Source organism: Gopherus flavomarginatus, unplaced genomic scaffold (genome assembly GCF_025201925.1).
Source record: "Gopherus flavomarginatus isolate rGopFla2 unplaced genomic scaffold, rGopFla2.mat.asm mat_scaffold_2758_arrow_ctg1, whole genome shotgun sequence".
Taxonomy (NCBI): Eukaryota; Metazoa; Chordata; order Testudines; family Testudinidae; genus Gopherus; species Gopherus flavomarginatus.
The window spans coordinates 7102-27021 of NW_026114964.1; the positions used below are offsets into that span (position 1 = coordinate 7102).

The 19920-nt window shown below is 42.8% G+C and overlaps 1 protein-coding gene across 1 annotated transcript; it reads right to left on the minus strand.

The window, feature by feature from the left end:
• Positions 1–723: 723 nt before the first annotated feature.
• Positions 724–19541, minus strand: LOC127042122 (lipoxygenase homology domain-containing protein 1-like; the record flags this gene model as incomplete). Its single annotated transcript, XM_050935761.1, has 5 exons — positions 724–919; positions 11273–11446; positions 16643–16792; positions 17506–17657; positions 19383–19541. Coding segments are annotated over 5 exons (831 nt in total), but the record flags the coding sequence as incomplete, so codon positions are not given.
• Between the last annotated feature and the right edge of the window lie 379 nt (positions 19542–19920).

The window sequence follows — 19920 nt, forward strand, 5'->3', positions numbered from 1 at the left end:
CCAGCCTGGCTTTGTATTATTTATTTATTATTGTTGTCATTTTTTTTCAGTTAGTAAATCTCCTACTGCTATGTGTTTTTAAGAAGAAACACTCTGATGGGATCCTGAAGCCAATATGTTCAGTCAGGAACACCATTTATACTATTTAAGTCTGGTTAGCTCTGCGTCCCTTTGTTTTGGCACACAGATTCTACAGCAACCCAGATGGATAAGCACAGCCCAGGAATCTCACTGTGTCAGTTCACAACAAGAAAAATGTGCATGAACTTGGAGGTTTTCCTGCCTCTCATTCACAATCTGGAATTAAATAATAGTGTAGTGACCTATGCTTAGATTCCCAGATACAAGCATGACACTAAAGCAGGCAATAAAAATTCATGATGAGTATACAAGCCGACATCTGCTGCACAGAGCAACACATTTCAGTCTAATGTGAAAGGGAACTGCATTATCTGTCTTTACATTTCACGTTACAACATGTACAGTTAGATACAGATAACCAATAGTATGTTAATAAAAGGAATGTATCCCCACCTCATGATGGACACAGGGAGTCCTATCCTCCAATTATTGTTATGTCTCTGTACGTATGTATGTGCTTGCATGAAACATTACCACCAAGAAACTGAACATTGCACATTGGGGTGTACACGGGACAGGCAGGCATTTACCATGAAAGAAATCCTCCTTGCAGCTTTGCAGAAAGTGCGGCACTCTGCTTACCTGTGTGGTCCGGTTTTCCATCCACAACAGCGAGTCTGCCTTTGCCAGTGGGCATAAAGGTGCGGCTGAGCTGGCAGTCAGTATGATACAATGATAGCCATTGTCGACATAGGAAGTGCCAAGTCTTCTCACGGCTTGTATTGGTCACAGTTATCTCCTCCACATACCAGGCTTGCTGCTTCTCTAGACCATCATGCTGAAACAGAAACATGCAAAGCCTTAAAAAGTGAGATTACGGGGATGTGAGGTCTAGTGAAACTTCAATACACACACACTGCATGTGTTACATGTATGCATACATCTACGTGCCATAACGTCCATATCCTACACATGCATACACAGACACACACAAATCTTAACACCTATGGGACATGCCACAAGACTTTTCATTTAGATATTGTCCTAACAGACTGGTGGTGACCTGTAAAGGCTTGAAATTTGGCACAAGGTCAGCCTAGAGTCAGGAACGTGTCTTTTCCCATTGTTGTGAAAAACATCCAAATTTGTCCAAGTCGTAAGCCCCTGAAAGGTGCAATTCACATATGAATTTTGTTAAAGGCTGGCAGCACAGGGTATCCTCCATCCTAAAAGAGCTCCTATGGGTTGTTCAGACTTCACATGCGCCATCTCCACACAGCAAATGACCATGCTCCAACTCAGAGCTACAGGAACGGAGCAAGACTTTTCCTGAAATTGCTACTGCTTCTTCTTCTCATGTCCTTGTCACAAACTAGATGTTTTTCCAGAACTATGCACAAATGATGGCTCTTTCCATTGCTGCAGCAAAAGCCTCCTTTGTACAGGTTTCCTCAAAGAGTTGGGAAATGAGCAGATGCTCCAAGGTCAGCACCTCAGCACACTCACATATATTTGTGTCATTAGAATAGCCGCATTTGATCATATTAGTTTTTGATATGCCAGTTTGCACGTGCAGGTGGTTCAGGCATTGCTACGTTGACCAGTCTGTGTCGGCCTCTCTGGGGTTTCAGATCTATGTAGTCTTTCATTCCATAACCTCAGTCATGCCTTGCCTGGAGGCATTGTAGAAGCATTTACATTGCAGCCCCTGTCAGATTCTTATGAATCTGCAAATTCTGCTGCTCGTCTTGTCACTAACTTCAAACAAATATCATGCCCCTCTCAGCTGTGACACATTCTCCTTGCTCTCAAGTCTGGTCTTTCCTAGGCTCTCAATGACCCTCCTCCTCTGCATCCTGATGTCTCTTTACCATGGAAGACAAGGAGGAAGTTGAGTGACTTGCTCAAAAGCAGAGTAGTGAGAAGAGAAGAAAGGAGGACAGGAACAGACAAGAACAGAGGCAGACATGATGGAGGACAGGAACAGCGGTGGGATCAAATACAAGGGAGGAGTTGAGGGAGAAGCAGAAATAGGGAAAGGTCAGCTAGGAGGACAGGCGCACAAGGGTCTATAGCCACTAAAACTCATCTGGAATTAAATCCAGGGTTCTTGATTCTCTACATTCCTTCCTTGTCTAGCAAATATTTGTGAATAAACACTTACAAAATTTGGGTTTCTTCCAGCTCTAGTTACTGGTCCACACAGAATATAACAACCTTCTACTGCAGGGATTGGCAAGCTTTGGCACGCAGCCGCCAGGGTGCTTACCAGGGTGCCCGCCAGGCTGGTTTTTTTACCTGCCGCGTCCGCAGGTTCAGCCGATCACGGTTCCCACTGGCCGCCGTTCCCCACTCTAGGCCAACGGGGACTGCAGGAAGCAGCAGCCAGCAGATCCCTCAGCCCAAGCCACTTCCCGCAGCTCCTATTGGCCTGGAGCGGTGAACCACGGCCAGTGGGAGCTGCAAGCGGCCAAACCTGCAGATCGAGCGGGTAAACAAACCAGCCCGGCCCTCCAGGGTACTTACCCTGGCAAGCCGTGTGCCAAAGGTTGCCGATCCCTGTTCTACTGCTACTAGTAACTCCATTAGCTCAAGGGACAGTGGTTTGTGCTATGGGTCTAAAAGATCCAAACCCTATTAAGGACCTGCATGGATGTCAATATTTCACATAATGAAATCTCTGGTTTGCTGTTTACTTTTTTAAAATTAGTGTTACACTGGATGTTGTTAATGGCTGCCATCAAGCAGAACTTGGATCTACAGACTATCAAAGACCTTATTAAAGCTGATGGGTGTGCTACCTATCATTCTTTTAGACTAAATGGAAGGAATGAGATAGCCTGAGACAACAGAAACTACTAGGCAAAGCAATCGGTCACATGGTAAAGACTGAGCAGAGTGAAGCCATGTGGCCTGAGGGGTTTCCCTGAGACGGTTGAAAATGCTGGAGCAAGGAGTTTAATTGGTGCAGCTGTGAGTGAGTCTGCGTGAGTGAAAGGCAGAGAAGCCAGCGGACAGACCATAACATTCTTCAAAGAATTTTTTATGCAATAAAACCAACACCGCATAGAGATCTTATTACTCTATGTATTATCCAGTTTCACTGTGGTTCCAACAGAAAGAAAGCTGTGTAACAAAAGAGCAACAAAATCAACTTCTTAAATTTTAAAAAGAAAAAATGGGAATGATCATTTATAGGAGTAAGACTCTACGGAAACACTAGCTACACAAAAAGTCAATGGTCAGCAATCTTCATGTATTAGGAAGAAAGCTTCCCTCCATCAAGGTATTAGCTTCAAGAGGTTTGAGAGGGATATTTATTGGCATTTATCAAAGATAGGATTCAGGACTCTGGGACTTTGGAGATACTCTTGTCATAACCTATTCCCAGATTTGGACCTTAGCGTCCAAAATATGGGGGTTAGCATGAAAACCTCCAAGCTTAGTTACCAGCTTGGACCTGGTAAAGCTGCCACCACCCAAAAAATTAGAGTGTTTTGGGGCACTCTGGTCCCCCCAACAACCTTCCCTGGGGACCCCAAGACCCAAATTCCTTGAGTCTCACAACAAAGGGGAATAAACCATTTCCCTTCCCCCCCTCCAGGTGTTCCCTCCCTGGGTTCCTGGAGAGATATACAGAAGCAAGCTCCGTGAATCTAAACAGAGGGATTCCACCCTCCCTATTTCCAGTCCTGGAAAACAGAAGTACCGAGAGTTAATCTCTCTTCCCCCCTCACCCAGAGGGAATGCAAAGTCAGGCTAGTAAATCTAACACACACAGATTTCCCCCTGACTTCTTCCTCCCACCAATTCCCTGGTGAGCACAGACTCAATTCCCTGCAGTTGCCCACTAAAGAAAAACTCCAACAGGTCTTAAAAAGAAAGCTTTATGTAAAAAGAAAGAAAAATACATAAAAATGGTCTCTCTGTATTAAGGTGACAAATACAGGGTCAATTGCTTAAAAGAAATATGAATAAACAGCCTTATTCAAAAAGAATACAATTCAAACACTCCAGCAACTATACCCATGTAAATACAAAAGAAAACAATATAAACCTTACTGCCTTACTGTATTTGTACTTACAACTTGGAAACAGAAGATTAGAAAGCAAGAGACAGAAATCCTCTCATAGCCGAGGGAGAGACAGGCACAAGACCAGAACAAAGGACTCACACACAAACTTCCCTCCACCAGATTTGAAAAAGTCTTGTTTCCTGATTGGTCCTCTGGTCAGGTGTTTCAGGTTACTCCTTTCCAGGTGAAAGAGACATTAACCCTTAGCTATCTGTTTATGACACGCCCCCCAAATTGCAGACAGTGGGGAAGCTCACTGGCGGCGATTTCCTCCTAGAACTTTAAAATAAACAGATTACTACAACACATGCACCTTTACATATACCACTAAGTATATAACTAACAGACTTCTACATTTTAAGAACACTTTTTAACTACTGGATTCTGGGAAACTCTCATGGGAGAGTGCATCAGCTACTTTGTTAGAAGCTCCTGAGATGTGCTGAATTTCAAAATCAAAATCTTGGAGAGCTAAACTCCAACGAAGAAGTTTCTTGTTGTTCCCCTTGGCAGTATGAAGCCACTTTAGTGCAGCATGGTCAGTTTGTAGCTGGAACCGCCATCCCCAAACATACGGGCGTAGCTTTTCCAGGGCGTACACAATGGCGTAGCATTCCTTTTTACTGACTGACCAGTGACTTTCCCTCTCAGACAGTTTCTTGCTGAGAAACACGACAGGATGGAAGTTGTGATCCGTTGCTTCCTGCATGAGAACTGCTCCTATACCACGCTCACATGCATCCGTGATTACTAGGAATGGCTTGTCAAAGTCCGGGGCCCTGAGCACAGGGTCAGACATGAGCGTCGCCTTAAGTTGGGTAAAGGCCTTTTGACAGTCATCAGTCCACTTAACTGCATTTGGCTGGGTCTTTTTGGTCAGGTCGGTGAGTGGGGCAGCGATTTGGCTGTAGTGTGGTACAAATCGCCTGTAGTACCCAGCCAAGCCTAAGAAGGATTGGACCTGTTTCTTTGACTTTGGGACAGGCCACTTTTGGATAGCATCCACCTTGGCCTGTAGGGGGTTTATGGTTCCTCGACCCACCTGGTGACCCAGGTAAGTCACTCTGTTTTGGCCTATTTGACACTTTTTGGCCTTAACAGTTAGTCCGGCCTGCCTGATGCGCTCAAAGACCTTTTCCAGGTGTAGCAGGTGTTCGGGCCAGGAGTCCATAAAAATGGCCACATCATCGAGGTAGGCAACTGCATATTCTCCCAGTCCTGCTAATAGACCATCTACCAGCCTCTGGAAGGTGGCGGGTGCATTTCGAAGGCCGAAAGGAAGGACATTAAATTCATACACCCCCGCATGGGTGACGAATGCTGACCTTTCCTTGGCAGGTTCATCTAGCGGTACTTGCCAGTACCCCTTGGTTAAGTCTATTGTAGAGATGAACTGGGCACGTCCCAACTTCTCCAATAGCTCATTGGTGCGTGGCATTGGATAGTTGTCCGGATGAGTTACCGCATTTAGCTTACGGTAGTCCACGCAAAAACCGTATTTCCCCATCTGGTTTGGGTACCAGAACCACTGGAGATGCCCATACACTGGTAGATGAGCGGATTATACCCATCTGTAGCATGTTCTGGATCTCCCGTTCTATAGCAGCTTGGGCATGAGGAGACATCCGGTAGGGTGGGGTTCTAATTGGGTGAGCATTACCTGTGTCAATGGAGTGGTATGCCCGTTCAGTCCGTCCTGGGTGGCTGAGAACAATGGGGCGAAGCTAGTGCACAGCTCCTTGATTTGTTGCCGCTGCAGACATTCCAGGGTGGTTGAGAGGTTCACCTCTTCCATGCCACCGTCTTTTTTCCTGTCGTAGTAGACACCGTCAGGCCACTCAGCATCATCTCCCTGGACTGTAAACTGACAAACCTGTAAGTCTCTGGAATAGAAAGGCTTGAGAGAATTAACATGGTACACTCTGGGCTTTAGTGAGGAATTGGGAAATGTTATGAGGTAGTTCACAGTTCCCAGGCGCTCTTGGACCGTGAATGGCCCTTCCCATGATGCTTCCATCTTATGGGCCTGTTGCGCCTTCAAGACCATAACCTGGTCTCCTACCTTGAAGGAACGTTCTCTGGTATGTTTGTCATACCAGGCCTTTTGCTCTTCTTGAGCATCCTTTAGGTTTTCTCTAGCAAGGGCTAAAGAGTGTCGGAGGGTGCTTTGTAGGTTGCTTACAAAGTCCAGAATGTTAGTTCCTGGAGAAGTCGTAAACCCCTCCCATTGCTGCTTCACCAACTGTAATGGCCCCTTAACCTCGCGACCATACACAAGTTCAAACGGTGAAAACCCTAAACTGGGTTGTGGTACAGCCCTGTAGGCAAACAGCAACTGCTGCAACACTAGGTCCCAATTATTGGAGAATTCGTTGACAAATTTACGTATCATGGCCCTCAATGTTCCATTAAACCTTTCCACCAGGCCATTGGTTTGATGGTGGTACGGGGTGGCAACCAAGTGGTTTACCCCATGAGTTTCCCACAGTTCTTTCATGGTCCCTGCCAGGAAATTAGATCCTGAATCTGTAAGGATGTCGGAGGGCCAACCTACCCTGGCAAAAATGTCTGTTAGGGCCAGGCACACAGTGTTAGCCCTGGTGTTGCCTAGAGCTACTGCTTCCGGCCATCGGGTAGCAAAGTCCACGAAAGTCAGTACGTACTGCTTTCCTCTGGGCATCTTTTTTCGGAAAGGACCCAGAATATCCACAGCTACTCGCTGAAACGGGACCTCAATTATGGGGAGTGGCTGGAGAGGGGCCTTGACCTGGTCTTGGGGCTTTCCCACTCTTTGGCATACCTCACAAGCCCGGACATACTTGGCAACGTCCTTGCCCATCCCCTCCCAGTGGAAGGACTTCCCCAACCGGTCCTTGGTTCTGTTCACCCCAGCATGGCCACTGGGATGATCATGGGCTAAGCTTACGAGCTTCCTCCAGTACTTAGTTGGAACCACCAACTGTTTTTTGCGGCTGCCATTCTTCCCGGTGTCCACCAGAAAGAATCTCCTTGTATAAAAGTCCTTGGTCTATAACAAACCGGGATCGATTAGAAGAGCTGAGAGGCGGTGGGGTGCTCCGTGCCGCCGCCCAAGCTTTCTGAAGGCTGTCATCTGCTTCTTGCTCAGTCTGGAACTGTTCCCTTGAGGCTGGGGTCACCAGTTCTTCCTCAGACTGTGGACTTGGGCTTGGTCCCTCTGGAAGCGATGTAGGTGATGGGGTTGTTTCCGTTGCTGGTGAACCGCTCTCCGCTGGTGCACCAGGGGGTATTTCAGGCTCTGGTTGAGCCTTTTGGGTATGGCTGTCTGTTGCTTCTGCCAGTTCTGGCTCGCTGGTGCCCTCTGGCGTTGAGTTTGAAGATGTGGTTGCAATTGCTTGTGCTGGTTGCTGTTCCAGTTCCGGGCCTGGGACTGGAGGTGCTGTGGCTGTTTCAGGGGTTGGCATGGAATCTGTGTCCACTACCTCTGTCTGGGTCTCTGGTAACAGAGACGGGGCGTCTGTGGACGGCTCAGGAACAGGAATGGGTTTGGAAGCTTGTCTGGTTTGGCTGCGTGTAACCATTCCCACTCTCTTGGCCCGCTTCACCTGGTTGGCCAAGTCTTCCCCCAGTAGCATGGGGATGGGATAGTTGTCATAGACTGCAAAAGTCCACATTCCTGACCAGCCTTTGTACTGGACAGGCAGTTCAGCTGTAGGCAAGTCTACAGCTTGTGTCATGAAGGGGTAAATTGTCACTTGGGCCTTTGAGTTGATGAATTTGGGGTCTACGAAGGATTGGTGGATAGCTGACACTTGTGCCCCCGTGTCTCTCCATGCAGTAACCTTCTTTCCGCCCACTCTCAAATTTTCCCTTCGCTCTAAGGGTATTTGAGAGGCATCTGGGCCTGGGGATCTTTGGTGTGATGGTGGTGTAATGAACTGCACTCGGTTGACGGTCTTTGGGTAGTTGGCCTTGATATGTCCCAGTTCATTACACTTAAAGCATCTTCCATCTGACTGGTCACTGGGTTGAGGTGAGTTACTGGAGACTGGTGAGGTGGAAGAATAGTGTGTCTGTGGCTTTACTTGGGTTGTGGATGGGGTTTTTGGCTGCCCTCGGTTGTAGGGTTTATGGTCAGTGTGCTCCCTGGGGTATTCGTTACCTTTGACAGTAGCTTTCTTGCTTTCTGCCACTTCCATCCATCTGGCTCCAATCTCCCCCACCTCGGTGAGATTTTTGGGTTTTCCATCTTGTATGTACCGTGTTATGTCCTCAGGAACACCATCCAAGAACTGCTCCATTTGTATGAGGAGGTGCAGTTCATCCAAGGATTTAACATTGTGTCCTGATATCCAGGCCTCATAATTTTTCCCAACGTAGTAGGCGTGTTTGGGAAATGACACATCTGGTTTCCACTTTTGGGTCCTGAAACGCCGACGGGCATGATCTGGGGTTATCCCCATTCTGTATCTGGCCTTGGTTTGAAAAAGCTTATAGTCGTTCATGTTCTCCTTAGGCATTTCAGCTGCCACCTCTGCTAAAGGTCCACTGAGCTGTGGCCTCAATTCTACCATGTACTGGCCTTCAGGGATGCTGTACCCAAGACAGGTTCTTTCAAAATTTTCTAAGAAGGCCTCAGTGTCATCACCTGCCTTGTAGGTAGGAAATTTCTTCTGATGTGGAACCATAATTGGCGAAGGGTTGTTAGGATTGGCTGGGTTTTGTTGCTTAGCCTTTTCTAATTCCATGGCCTGTCGGTGGGCTTCCCTCTGGAGTTCCCACTCTTTCTCTTTTATTTCCAGCTGTTTTTGGTGGTCTACATCTTTGGCTTCTTGCTCTCTTTTGTAGGCTGCCTCTCTGGCTGCGTGTTCTCTTTTGTAGGCCACCTCTCTGGCTGCTTGTTCTCTTTGGTAGGCCACCTCTTCTTCTTGTAGTTTTCTGAGGCGGGCTGCATTTTTGATCTGTACTTCTCTTTCTTTCAGCTCCATCTCTTTTTGTTTTATTTCTAGTTCCTGTATTTTTTTTTCCATCTCTCACCTGTGCTCGGCGTCATTGATCTGTCCTTCGGCCTCCATTTTTGTCTTGTTAGGCATGGTTCCTGTTTTCTTGTGTTGGGGTGCCCTCCGGTGTTTATCTTCTGAACTGCAGGTTCTCTGTTGCCTCCTGGGGTCTGCCTAGCAACAGTGCCTTTTTCCCTTTCTTCCTTTAGCTAATCTTTTCAATGTAAAGTAAACCAGAAAAACCACTTTATTTGCATGTGTATAGTGCTGGTATTTGACTCCTAATGGGAGTGCTATTGTCTGACAAAAGACCTGTTTGTCACAGCTTAATGGTTCCTTGCTTAATATGCAAGCCAAAAACTGCAAGAGAGAGCAGAGAAAAAAAAATTCTCTCTGGTTCCTTTTAAAACCAAACCCTCTCTGCTAAAAAGCCCCTAGCAGAGAAAAGAAAAATATAATATTCCTACTGGCTTCTGGATTCTATCTATCTCACCATTGCACACCATGTCATAACCTATTCCCAGATTTGGACCTTAGCGTCCAAAATATGGGGGTTAGCATGAAACCCTCCAAGCTTAGTTACCAGCTTGGACCTGGTAAAGCTGCCACCACCCAAAAAATTAGAGTGTTTTGGGGCACTCTGGTCCCCTCAACAACCTTCCCTGGGGACCCCAAGACCCAAATTCCTTGAGTCTCACAACAAAGGGGAATAAACCATTTCCCTTCCCCCCCTCCAGGTGTTCCCTCCCTGGGTTCCTGGAGAGATATACAGAAGCAAGCTCCGTGAATTTAAACAGAGGGATTCCATCCTCCCTATTTTCAGTCCTGGAAAACAGAAGTACCGAGAGCTAATCTCTCTTCCCCCCTCACCCAGAGGGAATGCGAAGTCAGGCTAGTAAATCTAACACACACAGATTTCCCCCTGACTTCTTCCTCCCACCAATTCCCTGGTGAGCACAGACTCAATTCCCTGCAGTTGCCCACTAAAGAAAAACTCCAACAGGTCTTAAAAAGAAAGCTTTATGTAAAAAAAAAGAAAAATACATAAAAATGGTCTCTCTGTATTAAGGTGACAAATACAGGGTCAATTGCTTAAAAGAAATATGAATAAACAGCCTTATTCAAAAAGAATACAATTCAAACACTCCAGCAACTATACCCATGTAAATACAAAAGAAAACAATATAAACCTTACTGCCTTACTATATTTGTACTTACAACTTGGAAACAGAAGATTAGAAAGCAAGAGACAGAAATCCTCTCATAGCCCAGGGAGAGACAGGCACAAGACCAGAACAAAGGACTCACACACAAACTTCCCTCCACCCAGATTTGGAAAAGTCTTGTTTCCTGATTGGTCCTCTGGTCAGGTGTTTCAGGTTACTCCTTTCCAAGTGAAAGAGACATTAACCCTTAGCTATCTGTTTATGACAACTCTGTGATGAGAATTTTTATGTTCCTTTCTTTTCCTTTTTTAGTATTCTCCCTCTCAAACCTTTCTCCAGCCTCAACCCCATGTTGTCAATTCAAGCTGTCAAAGAAAAAATAATAATTGTTGAATTATTTCTAGGCCTTAATCCAAAACACACCAGAACTGAACACCTCAAAATATTGGGGGGTGCAGATCTGAATTCAATTCTCAAAGTCCTAACTAGCTCCTACTGGTTGACCCAAAAAATCCCTGAAAGGTTTTTTGGTTTTATATTCCTTCTCTTGCTGAAGGGGAAGAACTTCTTAAAATTGAGATATGGGTCAGAATTTCGCAATTTGTCTCTATCACAGGGTTTCTCTCACTGCTATATTTTGTCAGCTAATTGGGAAGATTGATTTGCTGTTCCCATGCATGACTTCTTCTTAAATCTATAGCCTCCAAAGTTAATATTATCGCACTCTCAGACAGCTTTATCATCTTTATCATGCTTTTGCACAGCATGGGTAGAAGCTGGGAGTCACAACTTATTCTTCCTTCAACTCACCTCTGGTCTATCGAGCTGTGATTGCACTTCACTTTTCAGTCAATTATATGAGCCTCAGTTTACAATACTGTAAACAAGTGACCCATTCAGATCTATAAAATCATATATATTTCCCCCTCTTAGCAAATTACACTAATTTCAAGTCACAAAAAACGGTTACCTCAAGGGTGATGTTTTGGATTTCTCCAATTTCTGGACCATGAATTTTAAAGGTATTAATTGACCCTTTGGAGACTTTAAACACAGCTGTTTGTTGAGATACATTAGATCCAGTTTTCTTATATAAACGTGTCTTGCTAAGTTTTCCTTTAGAGCCCTTCATCTTAAGAAATACCTAAGAAATATACAATAAATATCCCTGCATTAATAACTCAGCTACCTTAAAAACATTTAAGATTTCATTGTCTAAGAAGATATGGTAAGCAAGTAAATGATTTACTTTTGTAAGACCCTGATTTGCATCTCACTTGTACTGGTTTCACAGCAGTGTAACTATAGATTTGATTGTGATTGTTATGGATTTACATTAGTGTATGTGAGACTAGAATCTGGCCCTAAATCTCTCAAATAAATGCATTCTAACACTGTCTGTAGTCAATAGTTTAGCCACTGACTTCTAATGGAGCAGAATATAAACAGTTTGTACATATTATAAAGGCAATTAAGTCATAGAATATCAAGGTAAGAAGGGGCCTCTGGAGGTCATCTAGTCCAACCCCTCAAAACAGGACCACTCCCCACACAGATTTTACCCCACTTCCCTAAATGGCCCCCTCAAGGATTGAACTTACAACTCTAGGTTTAGCAGGCTAATGCTCAAACACTGAGCTATCCCTCCTCCCAAGTCATAACATTTCAACTTGTATCATGAAATCATCCACTTCCCCACAACACAAAGCTGGCCTATTTGGATCAGTCAGTCCCTTTGTGTTTACTCTTATGTTACATGTCAACTAGACCTTATTTCTGTAGCTATGAAAATAGGCAGCCATTGTCCAGGCTTCTGAGCACATCAGAACATATATTTTTAATTGATTCCTTTAAGAACATGTTGCTGAACTTTCAAAAGAAAAAAACTGTATTTGACCCAAAGCCAACCATGGAAAATTCCAGTCTAGAATGAATTTGTCTGAGAAAGTTATGAATAACTGAAAAGCAGGTGAAAGGAAAAGGGAAGAATGGAAGCTTCAGATTATAAATAGTCACAGCTGTTCCTACTATAAAACCACCAAAAGGGACTGGTACCCATATCCTAGCAAGAACATTGCTGTCAGAAACTTTGTACCAGCATGTTAAATACTGTTAAGTCAACTGTTTGGTTAAAATTGTCTCCCACATTCTAATTAACTGAAAGCTAAAAATATGGTTAAAATGTTGCTATTAAATCTAATTTTAAAGGTAGCTTTTTAATAAATAACAACAGTACAATTTAATGCAGGAAACTTAGGGCAGGTCTACACTTAAAACTCTGCAGCAGCATGCAGCTATGCCAATATAGCACTTCAGTGAAGACACTACCTACACCAACAACAGGAGGGCTTCTCCTATCAGCGTAGATACTCCATCTTCCTGAGAGACAGTAGCTATATTGACAGGAAAATTCTCCTGTCAACCTAGCACAGTCTACACCAGGGGTAAGGTCAGTTCAACTGCGTCGCTGACTGGTGGTGATTTTTCACATCCCTAAGCAACACAGTCATGCCAACCTAATTTTCTAGTGTAGACTTGGTCAAAGTCACAACTCATTGCTACTTCCCAGTCTGCCACTAACTTATCGACTGACCTTGGGCAAGTCCCTGCACATCTATGTCTCAGTTTACCCATTTGTAAAATTGAGACAATAATACACCTCTCACTCACAGGGTGTTGTGGCTTCACTAGTTTAGGTCTGTAAAGCTCTTTGAAAGGCCCAAGTGGAAGGTGTCATGTAACTGCAAAGCGCTAGGAATTTTTTATTGTTGCATGATCATTGTATCTTTTTTAAAAAACTGTTAAAATCAGCCATTGCCTCTTAGTCTCCAAATCAACAATTATTCAGCTAGAAAACAAGAGACATTCTACTAAGGGTCTGATTGCGTAACCAGCAGTATGAGCGAATCCACTTAACTCTGGCCACAGAAGTAGTGCCACTACAGCCAATGTGAATCCTCACATGACCAGAGTTAAACCAGTGGTTAAGTGTTTGCAGGATTATAGCCTAAGATTAAACTAATTTCTGCTTTCAGTCCTCACACACGTGTCTTTTTCTGCTTCAGGAAAAAATATATCAGAAACTTTATTGACTGTGTTACCCTGGTGTAATCACAATCATCCAGTCAATTATATAATTTAAATGCATAAGAGTGCCAAGAATATCGAAGACTTCTATTCTGAAGTCTAAAAATATCATTCTGAGGCAGGGAGAGAGGAAAAATAACAGGAAAGATAGTAGTGAGAAAAACGTTAAAGATCCCTATGACACATTCATTAAGATTAAAGGAGTTATTAAGAGTTAAATATACAATTTATTAGTAAACACATATGAGTAGTGATAAATGTGCAACAGATTAAAGACCTGGATTTCAAAAATGTGCACACACAATCGCACGTTAAAAATGTGTGCTTACTTTGCAGATATAATTACTACCACCATGCATGCAAATTGACTAATAGGGTAAAATTTTCAAAACAGCCCAAGTCCCATTAATTTTTAATAGGACTTTGGGTACTAAGGGTTTGTCTACATTTGAAACTGTAACAGCTGTGCCACTGTAGCACTTCAACATAGACACTACCTAAGGTGACAGAAGAACCCCTCCTGTTGGCATAGGTAATTTACCTCCCTGAGAGGCAGTAGCTAGGTTGATGAAAGAAGGTCTACACTTCCATTCACTTAGCATTATTTACACAGGGACTTAAGTTAACTTAAATACATGGCTCAGGAGTATGGATTTTTCACACCCTCAAGTGATGTAGCTATGCTGACCTAAATTTCTAGGGTAGGCCAAGCCTAAGTACCCAAGTTTCTTTTGGAAGTCAGATTTGGGCACTTTGGGGAATTTTACCTTTAGTGCACCCAAACAGTCGCTGAGATCCAATTGATATTGTAAGTGCAAACGCATGTGCAACTTACACATGCCTCCATATGCATGTTTTCATGTTCAATATACAAGTAACATGCTGGTGTACTTTTCAAAATTAGGCCCCTGATTTAATTTTTAATCTTTTAAAACTATAGCAGGATTCTCAGGTGGGGTCAGTGAGAAGCAGACACATTCTTTTAGCCAAGGACTGCTAGTATGATCTCAGTTCATGCCTGTGTGATCCAGAGAGTGAACACAAGACACTCTTTTACTCTCATCCCGTTAAAGGATTTTAAATTCAATGTAATTTTCCACAGTAAACAAAACATAGCCTAATAAATCCCACTCTTAAAATTACTGTTGCAGGAGAGAAGAGGCAGTTTTCTCTTTAAGACACAGGCCCAAGATCTAGTCATAATCCATCAAAGACTTCCTGTGTGACCCCAGGGAAGTCTAAGCACTAATTTTTAAAAATGTTGGTCTAAAAGTTAGGTTCCCAAATCAATATTTAGACACCCATATAAGTGGCCTGATTTTCATAAGGGATAGGGACCGATCAACTCCCATTGATCTTTAGTGGATTTGTGGGTGCTCAGTGCCACTGGGGGAAAAAAAATCAAGTCCTTAAGCCTCTCTCTGCCCCCAGCCATCCCTTCTCCACCCCCCCAAAAAAAGTATAAACTGGATATATTAATAACTAAGGCTAAGATTAATTAATTAAAGAAAAATTCACGGAAGCTGTGACCTGTCCGTGACTTTTACTAAAAATATCTTTGACAAAATGGGGATCTGCAGGTCCCCACACCACCTGCAGTGGGACAACTTCACCGCAGCTAGGAGCTCCGGGGGCCCCCACCGCAGGTTAGGTGTCAGAGTTCCAGGGTCTCCCCACCACCCACAGCTGGGAGCTGCGAGGGTTTGTGCGCCACGGCTCCAGGCTGAAGTAATGGAGGTCACCGGATGACCTTTGTAGCCTTATCAATAACTACCTCACAGGTGTGTTGTAAGGCTAAGTTCATTTATGTTGTAAAGCTGTTTGAGATCACTGAACAGAAAGGCAATATACAAGTGCCAGACTACTCATTTAGGCTGTAGTAGCTCTCTGCACCGCCAATGAGCAAGCCATTAAACTCAGCATGAAGGAAATCCATCTGTCAATTAGCAGAGAGCTCAAAGTTGCTCAAAGCTAATGATCTGATGAGTTCTGAGGGGAAACTTGTTCAGCCTTCTTATGCAGAGTTTATGCAGTATATGCCTGGTATACTGGGCTTAAAAAGAGGTAATAAGGAATCTTTAGGAACCCAACTACTCAGGCTTATTTTATATAAAAGCAGCAAAGAATCCTGTGGCACCTTATAGACTAACAGACGTTTTGGAGCATGAGCTTTCGTGGGTGAATACCCACTTCCTCAGATGCATGTTGTGGAAATTTCCAGAGGCAGGTATATATATGCAAGCAAGAAGCAAGCTAGAGATAACGAGGTTAGTTCAGTCAGGTAAGATGAGGCCCTGTTCTAGCAGTTGAGGTGTGAAAACCAAGGGAGGAGAAACCAGTTTTGTAGTTGGCTAGCCATTCACAGTCTTTGTTTAATCCTGAGCTGATGGTGTCAAATTTGCAGATGAAGTCTGGTCCTGAAGTTTTTTTGCTGCAGTATGGCCACCTTAAGAGCTGCTATAGTGTGGCCAGGGAGGTTGAAGTGTTCTCCTACAGGTATTTGTATATTGCCATTCCTAATATCTGAACAAAGACTGTGAATGGCTTGCCAACTACAAAACCAGTTTCTCCTCCCTTGGTTTTTCACACCTCAACTGCTAGAACAGGGCCTCATCCTCCCTGATTGAACTACCTCATTATCTCTAGCTTGCCTGCATATATATACCTGCCCCTGGAAATTTCCACTACACGCATCCGACAAAGTGGGTATTCACCACGAAAGCTCATGCTCCAAAAGTCTGTTAGTCTATAAGGTGTCACAGGATTCTTTGCTGCTTTTACAGATCCAGACTAACACGGCTACCCCTCTGACATTTTATATAAGTTACAGGTGGATAACTGGGATCCTTTCATCAAATATCTGGTCTCCTTCACAGCAAACAGAACCTGTAATCCTTTTGTCTTTACACTGTTATTATGGTTATTTAAGAAATCAGACAGTTGAAAATGATAAACATTGATTAATGGGTCCCCCAGCCAGAGTGACAGAACTAATATTGGTTCAGATTAGTGGGTATCAGTAACCCTTGTTTTAATGGCTTCTGAAAGACCCACTTTAGAAACACGTATGACTTACTACCACGTTAGTATTAAAGAGCACGTACAGAAAATGACAATTTGTATTTTGAAATGCACCAGTAATTGATTTTTAAATGGCTGAAGTTTTATAGCAGATGTAAATCAAATTTATGTTTGAGGATTATTTTTCCAGTATTGCTAAATATAAAGAGAAAAGATCCTAAAATGTTCTTACCCTGGCATCAGTTCCTGAACCTTTCTTATCTCCAGTCTTCACAGTGACTTTGTATAACACGTTGCTGTGCACTGCAGAACTGGATCCGGTACTAGCACTTTTGTACCTGTATTGGGGTGCACTTTGGTGATGTCTCTTCATTTGATCAGACTTAAGAGTTTAAAAACAGAAGAAAAAAAATTATTGCTGAGAAACCTTATAGGTTTTTTTGTACAGGGTTTTGGTTTTTGTTTTTTTCTTGTTGTTTTTCTTGTTTTGGAGTGTGGGGGAGAGGGGAGTTTGTTTTTGTATGGAAGTAAAGCAAGTGGGGTTTGTGCTGTTTTTTCAAACATTTGGAAACCTTGGCATAAATATAATTCCTACTCTCTCTCTCAATTGTCTAATAAATAAGGTGATACACTACTTTGAAAGTACAAATTCTAATGTTAAATAGGATGACATAGCCCTATTATTATTATTTTACAAAATCACCAGAAACAGAATGGTGCTAAAGTCCAAATGGGATGTACAACATACTGACTACTTGTGACTATTAAAGATTTCACAGCACATTTTTGCAACAGCATGTTATTTTGTGTTTTGATCAAATTCCAGTTTGCTTAAAATCCTCCTAAAGCTTGGACACTGCATTATTTTACTATGCATCTTCCAGAGTTGTGCAATGTTATTGCCTGCATTAAACATTTCACCCCAGAAGTGGCTGCATTTCAGCAAGGCATGATGTGAATGTTATACTTGTATATATTAAATACACGCATGGCTGTTAAGAGCTTTGGAATTCTTCAGGCTGAAGAGTTAGATAAAAACATAATATTCCTACTAATGTGGAATAGACAAATAAACTGAAATAAAACAGTACGTACAACTGGAAGACACCTGGTAGTCCCCCGCAGTCCAAACTTCCTTGCATAGTAGTCAAACAAGTGGGGATCATTCATTGAACTATATTGTGGCAACACATCAACACAACCATTTCTATACCTATGACCACTCAAGCCAGCACTTAAGGTTCGAGCTACAAAAACAGAATAAATAAAAGGCATTTTATAGCAAGTATATAAGACAATGTCTTCATGTTATTATACAGGTTACAAGTTTAGGATAATATAGCAGCATCTTTACATCGATTGATTTTTTGTAATCTGGATTACATAATGATAGTAAATGGGATTTTTTTAAAGGATTACGAGGACAAATCCCAGAGTTTCCTTAATCTCTCTTCTGCTATTTTTTTCAATTGTTGGTATTATTACTGCATCTAGAAAATGGCTAGGTAATGGAAATTAAGAAATATTGAAGAGTAGTTGAAGTGATAAGGAATTCTCACACCCTATTTTGTCTTTCTAGCTATAATATCCTCTTTCTTGTAGAAGAAATTGGATTCTGTAGGTACAGCATTTGAAGACAATAGAAAAAGTTCACCCAGAGACAATGTGGGTGAAGTAATATCTTTTACTAGACCAACTTCTGTTGATGAGACAAGATTTCCAGCCACACACAGCTCCTCCTCAGCTAAAGAATTCCATGTGGCTCGAAAGTTTGTCCCTCTCACCAACAGAAGTTTGTCCAATAAAATATATTACCTCACCTGCCTTGTCTCTCCAATATCTTGGGACTGACATGCTACAACAACACTGCATACAAAAATTCTTCCAGACCTTTAACATGAGAATGAATATGTTCACTTTTCCTCAGAAATTAATCTTCTCCTCATGATAAGAGAAGCTTCCTATTCATAGAACTAATTAATTTCGGATGCCAAAGCTCAATAGCAACCTCAATGAAAATTTCCACTATATATACTAAATATATACAAACTGCAAAGGGCCTGGTTCCCCAATGGAACTGAATGTATTTAGCACTTCTCAAGACTGAACTCTAACCATACACATGATAAAGACTTTAAAGATGTTTGATAAATGTTTTAAAAAGCAAAAATCATAGAAATCAAAAGTAATAGCAAAATCAGGGGAGAATATATGTACATGTCTCAGTCAGCCTGCTTTTTGCAACAACAGCTCAGAACTAGCTAACACCATGTTTGAGAATTCATTGCTAAAGGAATTTCTAAATAATGCAAAAGGATTAACTGGTAAACTGGCTTTACAGTCCGGAGAGAATAGTAATTTTTGATCTACTTCAGAAGTTCTCGGCTTATAGGCAGGGATCCACCTTCCTATCGCTACGCACAGTGGGACCCAATCATTTGCATAAGGCTTCTATGGTATTAAAGTGATAGGCACAGTACAAAAACCTGGGTAGAATAAAATAAGTACAGCTCATGAACCACCTCCTGTTGCAAGCCTCTAGTCTTCTAAGGACTTGCTCCATTATCATTGCACCATTTTCTATAGCAACTCCACAAAAATGCCATGAAAATATGACACACAGGATTCCGGGGCACACTGAAGGCAAAGCAATTGCAACTGACTGAAAGTGTGCATAGTATTAAAACGTCTGAGAACCCATGACCTACTGTACTGCTTCAGAAATGTGGCCATTGGTACAACGTCTTCTGAATCCTTGTACACATTTCTCTTAGTCAGGTACATGTCACAGATAGTGATGTCAGCAGGATTTAATAACAGGCACATTGAAACCCACAGTCAAAATCTGCTCCTTTTACAAAGATTTTCAGTAGATTTAATTCTTAACATCTCATTCAAATTATCCCAGCCAAGGAATCACCAGATCACTACATGTTCTTACTGTGTCAACTGAAACAGAAATATTTTCTTACCTGCAAAAGGTGCTTTTCTGCTCAGCACAGATTCAACAGGCCTGTGATTCAAGGTTACCCTATATCTCCGGAGAGACTTAGTCCAAGCAACTGATTTGTTGCGTGGGTCATTCCAAAGAGGTTTGTCCCGCAGAGGTGAAATATCTCGGAACTGGAATCCTAATCAGAATCAAATAGTCACCAGTAATGTTGTGTCACAACTTCTAAAAGTGACAGATGACAAAGAGTTTATAATCGAAAAAACATTGTGGGCTTTGTGAAAGAGGTGAGTCCGTCAGCAAGACGTGTATGTACAGAGGGTATGCCTTGATGAGCTAGGACTGGAGGGTATTGTGTGTGTAACGCACACATCAGTGTGGGTTAAATGTCCCCCTCTGTGCCCAATCCACATAAGATATGAGTCTGACAGAGCCCCCAGCTACAGGGCCCAGCTCTTCAGCTAAAGCTGTCAAGACTCGCATGTTCAGCTTTGAGGGTTCCCCAGTTCAGTCCCTGATATACTAGCTGCAATCTTGGCCAACACAAACTGGGCCATGTG